At 40.2% G+C, this 19,807-nt stretch overlaps 1 protein-coding gene and 1 long non-coding RNA gene across 2 annotated transcripts in view; both read left to right on the top strand.

Annotated features, from left to right (window-relative positions):
• The window catches only part of LOC148187351 (uncharacterized), a 103,505-nt gene extending 100,114 nt beyond the window's left edge, over positions 1-3,391 (top strand). Inside the window, exons 4-5 of the long non-coding RNA XR_015778909.1 lie at positions 297-376; positions 824-3,391. This is a non-coding gene — a long non-coding RNA (uncharacterized LOC148187351). The remainder of the gene's footprint in view (positions 1-296; positions 377-823) is intronic.
• A 9,726-nt stretch (positions 3,392-13,117) lies between these two features.
• opcml (opioid binding protein/cell adhesion molecule-like) overlaps positions 13,118-19,807 on the top strand; it is a 453,699-nt gene continuing 447,009 nt past the window's right edge. The window contains exon 1 of the mRNA XM_088088419.1: positions 13,118-13,426. Coding sequence (XP_087944545.1) covers positions 13,366-13,426 — 61 coding nt within the window. The 5' untranslated portion in view covers positions 13,118-13,365. The remainder of the gene's footprint in view (positions 13,427-19,807) is intronic.

The following is a 19,807-nucleotide window of genomic DNA, read 5'->3' as shown; positions in this document are numbered from 1 at the left end:
AAACATAAATATGGGCCAGTTTGTATTTAATTATGACTAAAGTCCATTTCAGTGTTCTGTCCTCCTCTTCTGTTTTTTTTTTTCCTCAGCCACATTCAGCAATCAGCTGATGCGTCTGAATATAAAACACATCTATATCAGCTCTGGGTCTAAAATATATATATGTATATATTTGCAAAATAATAGCCTACTAATTGATAGTTTTCTCACCTGTTTAATGTGAATTCTGTTTCTGAACAGTGCTGCAGATCTTCTGTGTGTCAGGACTGTAAGATGTGACTTTGATCTTCATACAGGACTGCAGGCTGTCATCTGTCAGGCGGGAGCGGTATTTGGACTTTATGAAGTTCATGCTTGAGAAAACCTGCTCGCATAGGTATGTTGATCCAAAGATGGACAGGACTCCAGTTGCTTCTTCATGTTCACATAAGTGTCGGGAATGTCATCCAATGTTTCAAAAACTAGCTTGTCCGGTTTGGGGAGGTTTTCAATATCGCTCCATTAGTGCTCTTCAGCGAGAAAGGCCTTCTGACAGGGGGCATCTTCAACATCAGCTATCAGGCTTTTGAACTTGGACATCTACAAGTCTTAATTAGCTATGTCGGCCAGTTCAATTTCAAGATCGGGCTGACTTACTCCTGTGAATGCAGACATATTCAGCAGGGATGGGTCAATGTCCAGGGGTATGACAGGGAAGGACAATGTGTTTTTTTTCCTTTCTGAACTCGCTGAATCTTTGCCCAAATGCAGTTTGCATTACATTAAATGCACGCTGTAAACACTCACAATTTACGTGATTGTGTTCTTCTTTGAACTCTCTCAGGGCAGGGAAGTGAGAGAGCGTACCTCTCTGTACATCTCTGGCAAACACTGACTGTCATCTTGTGCCGAAACACCAAAACATCCTCCAGCATCTGCAGGGCTGTGCTTCCCCTCCCCTGCAGACTTTGTTCAGCGTGTTTAAGTGTCTTGTCATATCCACCATGAAGTGCAACTTTTCCAGCCAACCTGGATCTTCCAGTTCGGGATAGCTGAGGCCTTTGCTTTGCGGGAAGGTTTTCACATGTTCCAGACAAGCAGCAAACCGTTTCAGCACCCAGCCACCGGACTTTGTTATGCAACAAGAGATCTGAATATGCGCTGTCGACAAAATAAACAGAACTGTTGGTGGTTCAACCCTTTTGCCATCATTTTGTTCACGATCTGATTAACAAGGTTCATCACCTCCATACATTCGGGGGGAAATGTTTGAGCACACAGCGCTTCTTGGTGCAAGATGCAGTGAAACGTCAGCAGCTTTCGATCCAGCGTCTTTTGAAGTGAAGTCACAAAGCTCATCTGTGCTCCTCTCATACTAGTTGCCCCATCACTATCCACTGACACCATGTGAATGGTGTTTATTTCTTTGGTTTTTAGACAATTCAGAACAGCCTGACAAATGTCCTACCCCCGTGTTTGGCCTTTTAGCAGTATCAGCTCAATCAGTTCTTCCTGCGACCCATCAGATTTCACATATCGGCATAACAGTGCTATCTGCTCAGTATCATTTACATCACTTGACTCATCATAGGCCATTGAATATGCTTGAGCTGAACTGATGTCCTCAATGCAGCTGCCCGTCAGTTCTCTACCTGCTATGCCACTTTCAACCACTTTAAACTGACTTTTATCTAGTTTTAAGTTACTCTTTTAAACTATACTTTTTAATCATAAGTGTTTTTGCTTATCTCTTTTAACTGGTTGTTGGGATTTACATATCGGGCACCTGATTTTGGTGGATTTTGATCTCCTGTACTTCCGCTGACAGCGTTGGAATTTTCCACCTCCAGCTGTCACCTTCTGATACACTGATACTCTGCTCCTTAACTGAAACTTTCTTATTCTTAATGAAATGACAACTTTTTGCGGACTATGGGCCACTCGAGAAAGCAAATAAAAAGTTTGCTGACCGTAAAGAAGACATACAGACAGCTGTCTGATGAATTGCAGAAGAAAGACTCTCTTTTATCCAGCTACATGGAAGTAGCATGCAGGCAGTCCAAAAGGATTGCCTCCCTCAGTGCTGCCTCGCCACCTTGTCACAGCCTCCCCCTCTTCAACTGCTTCGAGGCCTTGATGCTGTCTAGCGCAAATCCGTCTGATGATCCTGGTCCGTGCCCGACGTCCGGGAATTCAGTTGCTGTTTCTACCGTGGGTTCTGTTGATGCAGCTCCCCGCCGGCTCGGTGCCCGGGGATACTGCGGCTCCCTCCCTGCGTCTGGCTGGCGGAGATATGGCGGCTCCCCAATCCTGTGGCCCGGTGTCTGCAGACATGGTGGCTCCCTCCCCACAGGTGGTTGGTGGTGAAATCTCCATTGGAAAGCCAAGTCAACTACCTTTTTCCCAGACCTTGACCTCCTCCGCCTGGTGCAAGATCCTAAAAGAGGCTGTCCTCCGATGCTCCGGTAGGCTTCCTCGCTTGGACTCGGCCGATGCCGCTGGCTCACCTCACTTGTCCACCCAGTCACGCAGTATAGATTGTGCACCCTCCATCCGTCAGTCTTCTCATCATCCTCATCTTTCCCCTTTTCGTCAACTATTCTCCCCTACTACGTTGATAGCAGATGACAGCATTACTAGGAACATTCGCTTTTTCAGTGCCACCACACTCCTGGAGCCACAGTCCCGGTCATTCTGCATAAACTTCCTGGGCTGCTGCACTGTCTCCCATCCTCCATAAACCAGATAATAGTCTATGTGGGCTGTAATGTCATGGCTCGTCGGCAATCTGAGCTGACAAAACGGGATTTTAACAACCTTTTTAGCTTTTTAAAAAGCTGTTTTTGTCAGTGGTCCCCTCTCAACACTGTACTGCAGTGCAGAGCGTTTTAGTAGACTCCTCAGCCTCAGCTCCTGGATCCAGTTCACCATCAGAGCTCTCAATTTTGGTTTTATTGACAATTTTGACGTTGTCCACCCAAGTAGTTTGGGCAGCTCAATGTTGGCGGCGGACATATAGCATGCCGTCCACTCTACTCCACGTGATTGACTGTTTTCAGTACATCGAAAACAGTACAGTAAATCGTTCATTTTGAATGACTTTTTTATCACCAAAGACTTGGGCTTTCTGTTCCTCACAAATACTTGGCAAAGAAACGAGGAATATGTGTCTCTGAATGAACTTTGCCCACCGCAGTGTTCCTTCACCTGTGCCCCCAGGACCACTGGGGGCCCCCCATTGGCTCCCATTGGCCCCTGTCTGCTCACCATCATTGATAACTCGCTGGCTACTGGTTGCATCCCCTCCTATTTTAAACAGGCTGTTGTTCAGCCTCTCCTAAAAAACAAGCCTCTCTCAAGTCTGTTGCCACTAGAAGGTGGAATGCTCTTCCAAAGGACTTGAGAGCTGCGCCCACTGTGGACAATTTTAAGAAGCAACTAAAAACGCTTTTATTTAGACAGGCGTTTGCAGAACATTTGTGACTCTATGTCTATTTTATTTTTATGACTGTAATTGATTGCAGTCCTGTTTTCTGTGTTTAAATTGTCTATCTTATTGATTGCATTTTATATTTTATTGTATTTTGTATTTCTTTTATCCTTTGTAAAGCACTTTGTAAGTCCTCTCTGTGAGAAGTGCTATATAAATAAAGTTTACTTACTACCTACTTACTCATTTTTCTGACTGGTTGTCTGTTGTTTGTTGCCATTTTAATGGCCCTGTCCTTGACGGTCTATGCAGAGAGAGGCATATCTTTAGTTTTCTGAACAATTTTATGTTTGTTTTTGAAGTATGTGAATAGATGCTCTGATATTTTAATGAACAAGTCTTTGATGTATTCTCCATTTGTGATAGGCTTTCCACACCTTACTGAGCTGCCGCAAAACTAGCAGCAGTAGTTGTGATTGGAGACTTCATTAACTTCTTGAAAGTATGTTCCCTCTTCTCAGCTTTCTGCAGCAGATCTGAAATCACTCTCTTTCGCTCATCTCCAGTTTGGTACTTTTCAGCAAATGCTGTGTGCTTGTTCTGAAAATTTGATGTTACATTTTTTTGTTGTTTGCTAATTTGTCACCAAATATCAAGTATACAGGTATGCCAGCATCGTTGGCAATGTAGGCAAATGAATCTGTCCATGCAGAATTAAATTCTTTATTTTCTTCTGAGACCTTTATTTTTTTGGATATATCCATGGTTAGCCGTTATTTATTTCCATGTAATTTTTTTTGCCAAAGCCAGAGGGAGCCACTGCAGAGGGGCTAAAGAGCTGCATGCGGCTTCAGATCCGCGGGTTGCTGACCCTTGTCCTACACCGAATCTCTCCTCAAATTTTGCTGACCCATGAACTGACTGATCCTTGTGCTTTGACCAGACTGGATGATGCATCTTTTGTCAGATTGGAGATATAAACAAATTTTGCGCAGATTTAACTTTTTTTTTGGTATAATTTCTGACAGCACTTTATCATGTGCTGTTCAAAATTAAAAAAAAAAAAAAAGGTTCAGATAGCCCACTAGTTATGGTAAAATTATGGACTGTTTAAATGGAACATAGCTACGGTGACATCACCAATTGGTTTGTGAGTTCGGGATTTTGGCTGCCACCATCTTGTTTTTTGGGGGTTTTTGAGCCAGAAGTTGCATTTGGATGAGAGGTTGAAGCTGTGGATGAGTGGAGGGTGGATCTGATTCATAGACTGAAGCGATGCCTGGCAGGCAGCTTGTCACGCACAAACCTATGTTCTTAAATATGTCTAGTTCTTTATAAAATGTAAAGGGGTGAGTTATATAAGGATGGCTTCACATTAGGGACCCAGGTCTGAGTACATTTGACCCCAAGGCCAGTTCATTTGATTAGTGTGAACACAAATGTATTGGACCATGCCTGAGTCACAGTCATGCCCAGGCATGGTACAAAACAATCGTGCCGAATGTGAAAACACCCTCAATCATTACAGTTGTCTTGACTGCTGAAATTGGCTATGGTGACTAAACATTTTTTTGTACCAGGCTGTCAGTATGTTTATTTCTGCTGTTAGGTTGGGCATTTGAAATGTGGCTCTGTGGGGATTAAATCTATTTTGGAGCCAGCATCTAGTGGCCATTAGGAGAACTGCAGGTTTTGGCACTTTAGCATTGGCTTCATTATTTTCAGCCCTGGAAGTTGCTGCTTAGGTACAATAGCCAACTGTTTCCACACTGTGGTGTTCTGCTTTTGTCAGTAGGGGACGCTGCAACGACCTTTAGCACTCACCCATTTCCAAATTAATAGTAATATGGAAACAAACATATATGAGTAAATAATGAAAATAATAAGAGGCTCCTCCTATTAACTGGAAATGTTTTTTTAATCACTATCATAATAAAAAATAAACAGCACAAAGCATAAAAACAGACTGTTTAAACTTATGATTACTTATATTACTAATGTATACTTATTTTAACTCCATTCTACTACAGTAAAAAAGCAGTCATCATTGCACTGCATTAACTTTGACATGGATTGGTTACTTAAACAACGAAAAACCAAACTACACCAAACTACAGGAACGGTATCAAACTGAAATCCATCAGGTGAACTGCACTGAGCCATTCTGAAGAATTTCTCTTGAAATGTGCTGCAGTTAAACCTTGACTGGGCTAGACTAAAATTCAAAGCATTGTTTGTAATGATGCTGTGAAGAAACAAACATTGTTTTTCAGATCACAGATGGTTTATGCCAAGGGCAAGAAGCAGGAAGCAAAGCACCTTGGGAAATGCAAGTGTATTCTCAGTGGGATTTGTTCTTGCTTTCATTGTTGGTGGATAAACCAAAAGAGCAGAGACAACAGAACTCACAAAAAAAACAAAACAAAAAAACATTATTTACCAAGAAAAACCATAAGTCTGTAACATAAGCATAATGTCACACTGAGGATCAAATTAATTTACACTCCCTCATCTGAGCTGGCCTGAGAGCACTTTGGTATTTAGGTTAGGCTTGGTGTGGTTTGTTTATTTTGTGTGCTGTTTTGTAAATTACATCAGTGTGTGAGAGAGATGTGATTGAATGAGAATACAGCCTGATTGAACTTACACAAAGCTTCGTTAGTATTATTGTTTATCTAATTATTCATTTGTTGTTTACTGTTTTTTTTAATGAAATGCCTCTTGGGTACAACACAGAAACCGTTTTTGGTTCAGAATCCAATTAAGACTGGTGACCTGGCATGTCCCAGTGATGAACAGCAACAAATAACTGTGCCCAGAAAACAAAAGCGCAGCAGTTATTTTATTTTCCTAACAATTTTGCATGTCAATACACTTGTTCTCCCACGTGCATTTTGTACTTTATTCAAAAATGAATTACTCTACTGGTGTACAAAGGCTCACACGTGCAAAGACTGGGTAATATGACTGTGTAGCAGCTTGCGTCTTCATCCAGCCCGTTCTTATCCTCAGGTCGTCAAAGGCACCCTTTAGTGTTGTTATGAGACGCATCGGGTTTTCAACTAACTCCAGTATTAGTTAGTAAGATAGTTAGATCTTTATTTCAAACATGCCACATAAAATAGGAGAACAAAATAAAGAAAAACAACACAAGAATGCCCATCAGACATATCCAGTAAACAAACTGAAGCATTTCATGTCAAAAAAGATTAGAAGGAGATAAAACTTTTGGAATCCTACCCATTTTTTAAAATTTCTTACACACTTTTATTCTATATGAGCCCCACTTAGGCAATGCAAATGAATTTCATTGTATTAAAATGTACAATGAAAAAAAAGATATTGTATTCTTTTTATAAATTTCATATTAAAAAATCATTTTAAACATAAATGTTCCCAATTTCTGCCCCAATATTTACCATACACACCTTGATCTAATAAAAGATTATTGATAAGTCCGCTTTTAGTTTCTCTGCCCCCAGCACATGGAACATCTCACAAACCACCTGGGAATGCAGTTCACTTGTATTCATTGGTCAGTTCAGATCTCTGAGCACCAATACTTCTGTCATAGTCAACTGTCTGAAATAATTCATAATCTTTTCTAATCTCATTTTGATTTTATCAATTCATTTTAACTGTATTGTTATAATTGCTTTTAATTGAGTAAGAATATTTTATTACCCCTCTTTTTGTGCACTTTTACTTCAATCATCTGATGTATTTTTCTCAAAGTCATTGTAAATGAGAGCTTGCTCTCAATGATCCATCGAGACTACAGATTGAGCGAGTTTGCAAACAGAACATGGGCACCACGCCACCTCCTGCACAGTGAAAACAGAGGCTGAAAAAAGTAGAGATTGAATGGTAACATTAACCAGTGCTGATCAAACATACACCAAGATTTTGTTTTTGCACTGCCTCTTTGTCACTTCAGATGTTTTCAGTAATGTATTTTAATGTCCTGTCTCGCCGTTATGGCGATAGTTTGTGAACAGGAAGTGGGCACCATAGTGCTTTCTGCATAGTCAATATGGAGGCTGGAAAAAAATGTAGATCAAACAATAGAACTAAACAGCGCTGTTCAAATATGAACCAAGATTTTGTTACTGAATTTCATATTTTTCGCCTCAAATGTTTTCAGGAACATATTTTAGCTTATTGTTTAACTGGAATACCAGATCCAACTGGACTGGACACGGCCGCATTACGTCACCCACCAGTGAGAGTTTATTGGTCTGATCAGGTGCATAGCATTCTGGTAGTTGTAGGTCTTTTACCTTTTGACCAAAAACATCCCTTTTCTCTGTTTTTTGTGGTCATTAGCACCAATTCCAAAATTATTTGCGTCTTCTTGCTGCAGATGGGCTTGTTTAATGTGACGGCTCTCTGTATATCTGTGAAATATAGCTCTTTAACTCTTTGGCGTGCTTTAGTGTTCAAATGCTTTTCAAACTGTCTGCATGCCATGTATCTTTGTAATCTGATTCATCTCTTAGTCAACAGGAGCAATTTTCCTTTGTATTAGTATCGAGGCCATCAATGCAAATTAGAGAGGAGAATTAGGCAACTGTCTAACTACACTGCTGATACTGTGCAAGCTGAAAGCAGCTGAAGTGAAGAAAACATTTCCCAGGCAAGCACTGAAGCATCAGTCTCCTTTATCAGAGATCATCCTGACAGGACTGTACACCGCTTTAATAACAGTGATGACTGACCCGAGTTATTCCGTCATGTCATCCCCCGCTCCCCTCATGTTCATGCCACTCACTGTCGTGTAAAACAAGAAAGCACACATACCTTAAGCAGGAATATAATCTTAAGGGACAACTTATCTTTACAGTTTTATATAATATTTCCATGTCTCGCAGAAAATTAAACTCTTGCTCACAGATATCTGCAGTGAACGTGCCAAAAACTGTGTTTTCTGGGGGTGTACGCCTGCAGGGGGGTCATGGTTTAAGGGTGTTGGCAGCATTCACAAAGAATAAATAAAAATTTAGCAGAACATTTGAAAGCAGTCTGAACTTGACCTTAATATGTGGAAATGTATGTTCTTGGCAAAGACTTGGTCTGTCTTTACATTTTTTGTAGGTGGTAGAAGAACAGGCAGCATAAACATGCAATAATTAGTTCTGGACATACATTTTTGTTAGTAGATACAAGTTGTGGATAAAAGCACAAAGAAGTAAAAGATCATTTAAATTGTGATCACTGGGAAGGAGCGAGCTGATGGAAGATCTGCATGTCATGAAGCAGCAGCAGCTGTGGGGGCTGTGGAGAGAATAGCTTCCATCCACACTAAAATACATATTTACTGTCTGATTCTCTGTCTGCATCATGGTCCTCCGTCTCTGCATCTCCTTTCCTGTCTCACAGTCCAAGATGACTCTGCGACGCAGAATGTCTTTTGACAGTGAAGGTCGTTTTTTTATTTATCTCAGGTTCTGTATTAGTTTTATGTTTTTTTACTGCCGACAACATAGCAACAAAGCATCTCATAATCAATTGTCAAAGGGACAGGTTGCCCCAAAATCGACATTTTTGCTCTTACCTGTAGTGCTGTGTATCAGTCTACATAGTTTTGGTGTGAGTTGCAGAGTGTTGGAGATATCGTCTGAGATGTCTGCTTGCTCTCCAATATAATGGAACTAGATGACACTCTGCTTGTGGTGCTCAAAGCGCCAAAAATACATTTGAAAAACTCAACAGTAATGTCTGATTCCAGAAACCATGACCCGGTTACTCAAGATCCTCAGATCCACAGACCTTGTTAGTCATGTGGGAAGTATTTTCTTTCATCTGAACTACACCCACCAACTGTATCACCATGCAGAGGGAAGTGTGCATCTACTCATGGACGAGAGGCTCATGACAGCAGTAAATGAAAACATTAATGCTGTCCTCCTCGGCTGAGCTGTTGCAATAACTAGCTCAGTGGTGCTAGGTGAGCTAACAGTATTGCATGCAGTGTAACTCTCCCATTGTCTAACCTGTCTGCCTGCTGGCCCACATTATCCACCCATCATTTCTACCAGCCCACACCAGTATAACAGGCTAAAGCTAGCTCTTAATGTCTGTCCCAGTCAGTCCAAGTCCCAGTGCGTGTCAATCAAATGTTTCTCTGATTTGAATCAGAGCTCACCCCTGAGAGCATTTGCTGAATGTGAAATAATGTATTGAAGAAAAACCAAAATATGTCACTTTAATCTAAAGATAAATCCTAATTAATATATGATAAAAATCCATTAGCCACACTGAGGAAAGTCTTGTGAAGCCACGTTCAAAGAACAGTCCGGGAACTAAATGTGGTCCTCAGACCAATTTTGAATGTCCCTTGGCTTGTCTTGATATTATACTTACCTTTATACTCTACAAATATAGATATACACAATATTAATCAAGCATGATCACTTTGCATTTATCATCATTCTTCTTATGATGGCAGGACAGTCATGCAGTTTGTAGACATGCACAAAGTAGAAACAGGATTAACTAACATGTTTTCATACACAGATGGTAAAAACTAACTAATGGTTATCGAAACACCAGATATTTCCTCCACTGTATTAGACATGGCCAAAGCAAAGAAGCATGAAGTTGATACTGAGGGCTGCTGCTCTCAGGAGAAGTAGGAAGTTGAACACTTTTTTTTTAAATTTAAAGATAAAAACAGATGTATTTGTGTCATTTGTATGATTTTTTTTTTAATTAGCCTGTATGATATAAAAGGTGGCTGCCCCCCTGGTATTTTCACATAATCTAATCTGGCCCCCCATTCAAAAAATGTTTGGACACCCTTGTACTTGTCCACTGCCTGGGAGACACTCAACATTGAAGAGACAGCTATTCACTGAGATCTGAGCTAGTAAAGATGTAGCCTACATTTGCCAACCAACCATGAGCAATTCTGATAAAACAGAAGTCTCACCCATTGACTTGATTTAAAGGGAGTAGCCACCCTGAAATTGACCATTGGGTTGTGGACTGCAGTTTTTAAGCCTTGAGTTCAAAAGTCAGCCGTTGCCATGTTGTTGTGGTTCTCGGTTTTTTTGGAGCCAGTAGTGACCATATTTGGATGACAAGTTGTAGCTATGGAAGAGCAAGGGGTGGATCTAACTCACAGACTTTAAGCCTTAATATAATGTAAATTAGTTAGTTCTATAAACTTCACTTCCAGTACAGTTGTTATGACTGCAATTAGCCATAGAGTCCAAAACTTTTTTTTTTTAACATGTTTATGTTGACTGTAAAGTGAGCATTTTAACATGGGGGTCTATGGAGATTGACTCGCTCCTGGAGCCAGCCTCAAGTGGCCATTAGATGAACTGCAGTTTTTTGCACTTTAGCATTGGCTTCATTTTTCAGCCCTGGAGGTTGCTGCTCACAGGTGACATTATATTACATTAGTAATGAGAACTTATTTTGAGCCAAACCATAATTTTTTTTCTTTTCTAAAACTAACCGTGTTCTTATGTTGTTGGTTTTTTTACCGATGTTCTCAGTCTATTTTTAAAAAAGGCCGTATGCATTTAACAAACACAAACTGGACATTTCCTTTGAAACCATGAGTTTATTATGAAAATGAAAAAGTATGTAATGAGTGTAAATTCACACGCCATTCCTGAACTTCCAAAACGGATGCAGGAGGGGTTCCTACCATGGCACATTTTGATGTGATGGACCATAGTCTTGGTATTTAATGAGGTTGGAAGGAGAATGTGTTGCCCTGCAGCCCTCGTTGTTGTGGTGTGTCCCGCACTGATGGCCCTTACTAACCCTCGTTGGCTTTATTCCAGCATGTTGAGTCAACGGCGGACATTGAGTCCGTCAGTGAATGAAATCACTCTGATTGGCCATTCATGGCAGTGCACAAGAAGAGAAACAGAAGGGAGGAAGTTAACAGCTTAAGTTAAGAGTGAAAATAAACTTATGTGAGGTAAGAATATTTTTCATTAACCGCTGAGCTTTTTAGCAGGAACATTTCCTGGTGGTTTGTCTTGTTGTTTACTGATGCAGAGCAAAATATATTTTTTATGTTTAAATTTTTCAATTTTGGGTTGTGCTGTTGATGTGCCAACTGGCTGACTAGCATTAGCTGGCTAAATGGTGGTCTTCTAGTGTCCCGCTTTGAATGAAAAATACAGACGACTTTCCACTGGTATTGAGGGGAATCTCTCTCACGCAAGTGCAGAGTGTATGTGCCTGTTGGCCGTGGGTTTGGTGTGTTTCTCTACGTTTTGGCCGAGACACAATGATATGAGGTGGCGCAGTAGGGGACTTTTGTCACTGCTAGTTTGTCACAGCCTTTAGATTGCATTTGTCAGTGTGGTGTCTTCTTCGCCTCATTCTTGTGTGTCGATGTGATGTGGGCTCATTACTGCCCCCTGTGGGAGAAAGGCAGAAACAGCCCCTTTCTAATTGATGTTGGTGTAAACTTGAGCTGTATTTTTGTTGTTCACTTAATCTGCCACAAGGAGTAAAAAACATATTTGGACAAGAAATGCAAAGGGGTAATTTATGCTTCATAGTTAATATTATTTCTGTGTTAAAACCACCCATACCCAAACTGTAAAAAAGAAACTTTTTGTTTAAACTTACATAAGTTAGTGTCCCAGGCTGCCTTAAAATTTTAAGTTAACTGACTTTGATAAAACACCTTGAATCATTACAGAAGTACCTCCATTCTTCTTCTCAAATTTGGTCAAAATAAACTGTCAAGGCAGCCTGGATACTAACTTTTTTAAGTTAAAACAAATAGTTTCTTTTTACTGTGAAGGTGTAGTTAGAATTGATGCAAATTTATAATATATGTCAAGAACAAATATAAAAGTGTTTACTCAGTGTCAAGGAGTTTGTAGCCCCAGAGAAAAAATCTCTACACTGCTCTTTATCAGAGGCAGAGAAGTACATCAAAAAAACATTTGACTAACTGTCATAAGTAGAAAGTAAAGAGCTGAGCACATTTTAAAAACTTGTTTAGCATTTGTTCTTAAAATTTAATTAAACTTTACAGAATTTCTAACTACATCTTGAGTACGGGTAGATTTTAGCACAAGAATATAATACACTTCTGCAGCAGGGAATTTCAGCATGGTTTGAAAATGAATCACACCTCAACTCCATTGACTTTCCTCAAAATAGCAGCAGTGAGAATTTGAGGGCGAATTTCATCACACATTGAGTGTCACCTCATTATGTTTCCTTCTTTCCACCACTGTTTCTATTTTCCACGAACCAACACATCTAGGTGCTCCAACAGGATAGAGCGGTCCCAAACTGTCACAACACTGCATCACAATCATTCATTAAAGCACATTCTAGTCATGTCAGAACAAACACACACAAAAAAAATCTCATCAATGGAGTGATTTTCAGAAAATTGCCCCAATCCCAGATAACCTTCTACATTAATTAGGAGGGTGCTGTTCATTTAGCCTTCATTGAATATCAATCCTGCATCATCTTTTTTAATCCTGCTCTAGTTCTGTCAGAGGGCAGAGAAAGGGAGAGCAGGGTTGGGGATTCAGAGCAGCCGGAAAAAAGAAAAAGAAAAAAAAAAAAACAGAGCTAGGACTGTTTGTGTGAGCGACACAAGCTGCAGCCAATGCCAGCTGAGCAGAGACCGCCCTCCCCCTCGTCTCCCCCCAATCTTGCAGAGTGCTGGTCCCTCTGTGTGCTGTAGTACGTGGAGGAGAGGGAGATCGAATACTGCGTGAGGAGCCAGCCTCTCTCTCTGTGTGTGTGCCGCCAACTACTACTTGCACTGGATTTAAAGCATCTTCACTACAACCCGCAAGTGGGGATGAAAAGCTATCCAAACTGACATTCAGGAAAAAGGCAGAGAAAGGGGAAAAAAAAGTGGGCAGCTCTCTTAAGCCCTGTTGTGGGGGAGATCCAAAAAAGAGCGTCTATAAAACTAACGAGCAGATCAGAATCAGCTCTGTTTAGGAAGCATGTATAATTCGGTATGTTTCATCATCCTGTCATGGGTGTTTGCTGTGCTTGTGTTCCCAGGTAAGACTTCTTCTATTCCCCTGTCTGTGTTCTTTGTAAGTGTGTGTTTACATCCCTCTGTCTGTCTGTGGCTCCTCAGCTTCTGTTAGCACAGAGTGGTGCACTGTTGAGACATAGCCTTACACTCTCTCATGCTCTCTTTGTACAAGTCATCTGTCAGTGTGACTCTGGGAGGCTTGTTGGGACATCCACAGATGAGAAGTTTTATTTCAAGTTTATGGAGAAGCTTTTGGTGTTGGTTCAGTGCTGCAATGGATTCTCCCACAGGGAGTGAGAAAAAGTTCTCTCCACCTCACACACTTGTCAACTTGTCAGTCTTTAGGAAGTCAACATCAAAGGGGTAGTTTATGTTTTTTGAAGCAGGCTTGTATGGGGTACTTATTTATAGACAGCATATTCCATACAGTAGATGGTGATTGGCATGTCCCCAGTTTGGAGAATCAGGCTGGAGTCTGACAGAGCTAAGCAGTTAAACTGCTGTAGATGGGGGCCAGCAAAAAAATAAAACCACCAAAAATAGCATTAATATAGCGTTTAACTGTATACTATATTGAGAATATTTTCACTGCTTCACCTTAATGTCAGAGAGTGATTTCAAGTGGGAAAATGATAGATTGCTCTCTTCAGTGCCAGACTCCACTGAGAAAAACAGTGATTTAACATCGCTGAACACAGGAGCTGCTGCTCTACCGCTGCTTGAAACTTGTCTTGTTTTCATGATTGTGAGCCTTTGGTGATTTAAAGGGTTAGTTCGGGTACACAACAAGTCACATTAACTAGTTTACCAAGGCAGAGTTCCCAGAGCTAAAATGACTGTTTTTCTCATTTGAGTCTGGTGACTTTGCAAATATGGGCAACCAAGACCATTAACAGCTACCTGTTCAACGAGGTCATCTAAAGCAAAAGTAAAGTGGTGAAAATACTCTTAATACAACATACACTTGATCTGTTATTGATTCTTTTAGGTCTCTATTTCTATTCTTTTTTTAGGAGGCTAAAACACATATTGTTGCTGGCCCCCATCTACAGCAGTATAATTGCGTAGCTTCCCTGTCAGACTCCAGCCTGCGTCTCCAAACTGGGGGCGTCCTGAAAGCCATCTACTGTATGTAACACTAACTATGCATAAGTACCCCATACAACCCAGCTTCAAATCTATACTCTTTCTTTAAGCCCTGCAGCAACCATTGACACCTGTAAAAGTAATAAAACTTGCACTAAACCCAATCCAAAATGTGAAAAATTGCCCTGACTAGCCTCATAATATCCTGAACCCTGGGCAAATTAGTGTGATTTCTTCTTCTAAAAAAAAAAAACAAAAAACAAACATGGGGAAAAATGGCAACGAGCAACTTGGTCAAAAAAATTTACAGATATTGCAAGAAAGTAGGTTTAGAACTTTTTTTTTAAATCTAGGGAAAAATGTATAGGAGAAAAAGAAAAAGCCAGAGAAAAACTATATTTATAATTATCATAATTACATTTTTGAAATAATTTTTCATTTTTTAAAGCATTTTTTCCATGTCATTTCCTTGTTGATGCTGTTTTTTTTAACCCTTCTCTTTGTACTTTTTAAAGCAGAATTAGTTTAACAAGTAAATGATTTTGTTGTACATTTTACTTTTTCGTACTTTTTACTAATTTCTGATAAGGCACAGTCTGCATCACTGTGTGTTGAATTAATCATTATGGTAAAAATGTAAATTTTAGTCAGAACATTTTATAACATTGTTTGTCAAACTATGATATTATAGGGTTTTATTACATATTGAATCAATATAAGTGCAAATTGTATTACATATTTGGCTGTTATTACATTTTCAGGAAATTATGACATCATGTGGTGCTACAAGCCCTAATTTCAAAGATTTCTTGCTGGAATAACTACATTAATCTTTAGATTGAGTAAATCAATAATTCAGTGACAGCTACATAATCATCTGTTTTTCAGAAGCTCAGCAGCATCAATAAATCGCTATATGGTGGACATTGATGTAAACATCCATTTTTATTAGCTGCCATTTGAAATATATATTGATCATCCAAACAATGTAGGCAGATGTCAATAAAAATGAAGGATTATAATAAAGTGTGTAAGCAACCAGTGAGCGTGTAAATAATGGCAGCAGTGCTCTGTAACCTTTAGTCTCTGTATCCTCACACACAGAAGGGAAGATATTTCCCAGAACTGGACCTGATCACGATGCACAAAAGCAGCTTCTCGGTTGTGTCACAGGGGATTCTGGTGTCCTGAAATTACGTTAAATGAGCCTGACATCTAAAAATGCAAATATGTGCCCAAAGCACCTGAAGTGAGAAAAATATGATTTCCTCCCTCAAAGGGATTATATGAAGGAGATTATGTGTGCAGGCATGTGACAGAGGAAGAATGTGATGCATGGGTGTATGCATTTACCTTTGATTCTACCAACTCAGAGCCTCCAAGTCCTCCAAACAAGTTGGTTTCATCACCAACGGAGCCCCCTGTCACCACCACGTTGCCACCTTCTCACCACCTCATGTGTGTGCACGGGGTAGGGAGGAGCTGTGGATGGAGAGACTGCACAATTGGGTGACTTGGTGTGTCTTAGCCCCCCTGCTAGCCCTGCTCATTTTTGAGACTTTTTTCACATTACCCAGAGGAGGCACTCAAGCTGAAGTGGGGGGTTTAGTTACACTTTAAAATCAGGTGTCCCATTGATGTGAGACCACAGGAGATCATTGTTTGTATGATCTTTTTTAAATTGATCAAAAATAACGATAATTGCCAGAGCATTCATTGTTTTTGCAGCAGAAGGCTAAGGCTTCTCTCTTCTTCATCATCACATCATGATCTTACCCTACCTTATGTGCCATGAAAGCGTGGTATTTTGCTGTAATTATGTCAGAATTTCCCCACAATGGCTGTTGGACATCCTTGTTTGCATGACCCTGCATTTATATGGATCTAAAATAAAGAGCCTAATAACTAGAACATTTATTTTTTCTGCAGCAGAAAGCTAAGGCTTCTGTCTTCTGTGCTGTCACCGTTTATGCTTATAGTGGTGTCATTGTGTGTGTGTGTGTGTGTGTGTGTGTGGGGGGGGGGGTATATATAGATTTGTGGTATCATATAAATTACTGTGTGTTGGATAAAGATAAAAGTTGGCCTGTCCTTTCATCTCAGTGTCAGAGTTTGTACTCAAACCACAAAACAGCTGTGTTGCACAGAGTTGAAGTTCCACATCGGCTGCATTACGTCCATGGCAGTCATCGTACCACAAATGAATGTGTGAGCACCAGGCTGGACGGACTGTGACAGATTGGCTCTGGTGCCTGATAGTTGCTGCAGCATGGATGAATTTGGCAGGTTGCATTATAGTTAAATCAGGGAAAGATCAATGGCTTTCTTCACCTTCACTATCAATCTGGCTGAAGTGCCATGTCTCCTACAGGCAGCGGTGACATGAATGAGCCTGTGGAGGCAAGGCAAGACAGCTTTATTTGTATAGCACATTTCATACACAGGGCAATTCAAAGTGCTTTTATTACCCTTCGAGGGTGGTGTATGGAGGAGGTGTATGCGCTCAGGTAAAATTGGAGGTCTTACACATACACATGCAGTGTTGGGGTTGTTACTAAGAAACAAAGTAACTTAAAAAAAAAGTTAAGAATTACCCAACACTCTGTCAGAAAAGTAATTAGTGTCACCATTTGTCTGGTTTTTGCTTTGTAACCAATAATAATTGCATGAGGCTTGTTGTCTTTGGCTATCTTGTTGCCTTGTTGTTGACATTATTAATGCCTGACGACAGACGCACATCACACATGCTCACATCAATTAATATGAAACCTTCACCAAATCCACAACAGATGGCATCATCAAAAGTCATTTGGAAAATCAGAGGCCCTGCAAGGAAAACCATAGTTTGGCTTAATTGAACATAAGATTAATTGCATATATGCTGTAAGTTGGCTGTAAGTCAAAGGGAAATATTGTGAAACAGAACATGAAGACAAACAGAAATATTCAAAAATAGAAAAATGACAATCTGGAGCTGCTCAGCTGGGTATGAGATATATTTATATTGCATGTTCTGACATCAGCTCTCCCTGTTGTGTCATGTGTTGCCCAGTGTGGACCTCTTGCAGTGTGTATACCTCAAACTCCATGTGCACTCAGCATGTGACTGATGTATGTGCAATTTACCAACTGCACTGCAAACATTCATTATTAAGTGTTTCATGAACACAGACAGGTGGTATGCATGTTTGAAACTGTGATGACATGATTTAGGTTCAGTTTTAATTGCTAACTGTGCTCCGAGTCACCACAGTGATGCTGCTACTACATGGAATTCATTAGCAAAGCTCTGAAGATGCCTGTTTGATTTTATTTCAGACACAGGAGTCCTAAATGAATCATTAGTTTCTTACTGGGAAAAAAAAAAGAAAAAATCAGATGTTTTATGTCCATGTTGTTAGCTACGAAAGAAATAATCACAACATCAAAAATAGCCTTGAAGGTAGTGTGATCACCACACATTACCCAGTGCTAAGTTCCACAAGCCTTATAGGAATAGTCTCTTTAACCCTTAGGGCCCACTTTAATATCACTCGTATCGCTGTGCACAAAATGCGCTTTGCAAATTCAAGCTTTATAAGATATTATACATTAATATTGTCTACTTTCATTTTTCAGTTATTTTTCTTTTAACCAACATGAGTTCAATTCATAAATATCAAATATTCAATAATTTTCCGAATTTTAGCCTTTAAATACCAGGCTTTTATCATGATGTTACTATGTTTTAAGATGACCTTAAAAACAAACATGACATGGGGGAAAAAAAAGGCAAGACTCCTATTCTCCAGATTTTCTGCAGCTGAGCAGCAGCCAATCCAGGCCTTAGCAGCGCTGGTCGAGCAGGCAGTGTGGTTGCTCAACACATTCTCATCCCAAGTCGTCACACCTTGCTACTTTTTCAGTTGGCTTCTGTGTCTATATGTTAGGCTCTAGGTATCCTTCTGCTTCTGCCATTGACATCCCGGGCTGCCTACCAACACTGGGATGTCAACAAAGCACACTGGTAGGAATTGGGCAATAAAGACCCATGGTAAGGTGTAGAAAAAAAACAACAACGTAACATTCAGACAGGCAGCGAACACCGGACTCCTGCATGAAAGTGTGGGTTTGTTTGACCGGCAGCATTTCAACCTGCATCACATCATGAGGACATTACAGGTTCTGTCGCGCCGCATTTTAAACTGATGCAGCCTTTGCGCATAAAGCTGCCGCAGCAGGTCCCAGTCACTTAGCCTATTTTTCCCATCATGCCGAGTAGTTTTTAGTTTGCTGTTAAATTTGCTGTTTAATGTTCATACACAAGAATGTCAGTTTTTCTCAGTGTTTATTATGTGTCTTTTCAGAACATGGTGATTTATGCTGCCTTTTTTCCATCTTTGTGGTACTTTATAGTTTACACCATTAGTGAGTTGGTTGTTACTTTTCATTTGGTCAGCTGTATTTTCTGTTTGGAAGTTTTCTCTCCTTGATGTAGTGAAATTAGTGTTTGTTGATATTTTCTATCTATATTTTGATATCTAAAATGCCCCTTGTCTCCAGCCTGAAATGGTGCAATAATCATGATTTCTTCAAGAGCAGTGATGACCTTGTTTCCAATCTTTAAGCAAAGCTAAGTGGATCTGCTTCTGGCTCGAGCTTCATGCTTACCGTTAAGGTTAGATCTTCATATCTCAGTCTTAGCCAGAAGGAGAAGCATGGTTATGACTGCAATAAAAATACCTTAAGTGTTTCAAATAGCAGCCCTTTCACTTTGATCAAAATGCTATCATGTACTCTTGTTATTAGAGTTATTATGTATGTTCTTTTCAAACCGTTGTGATTTTGACTATGGAAAACTGCTAGGACCAAATAGGGCAACACAAATCTCACGCCTTATCTCCCATGTTTTCTTCCTCTTTTATTCATCCAAGATTTTGCTGAGTGTGCATGTTCTTTTCCGCTGCTGCTCTGTTTCACATTCGTATACATTCTGTACATCCCTACACACCTGGGAGCTGCCCAGCACCACTGCACTTTATCTCACATCTACCGACTGAGCACCTGCTTCTTACCTGCCTTGCTCAAGGGCACCTTGTCGGCAGCTTTTGATAGAATGGAAAGTGTTGGGAGAGACATTCACTTTGAAGTTTTGAAGGAATATTCTTCTTGTTTGCGGTGTGTGTGTGTGTGTTGCAGAGAAAGAGCTGACTTTGAAATAAAGCAGTGCAAATGTTTTCCTATGACAGTGAGTTAAGGATTGCAGACAGGGGTGTGTTCTTGCTGAATGACATGCCCTGCCGAAACATACACCCTGCTGTTGGTTTTGTTTATCTCTT

This window comes from Plectropomus leopardus, chromosome 15, assembly GCF_026936395.1.
Source record: "Plectropomus leopardus strain MGB_pleo_1.0 chromosome 15, ASM2693639v1, whole genome shotgun sequence".
NCBI lineage: Eukaryota > Metazoa > Chordata > Actinopteri > Perciformes > Serranidae > Plectropomus > Plectropomus leopardus.
The sequence above is the reverse complement of the archived record's forward strand: the minus strand, read 5'-3'. Positions and strand labels throughout refer to the sequence as shown.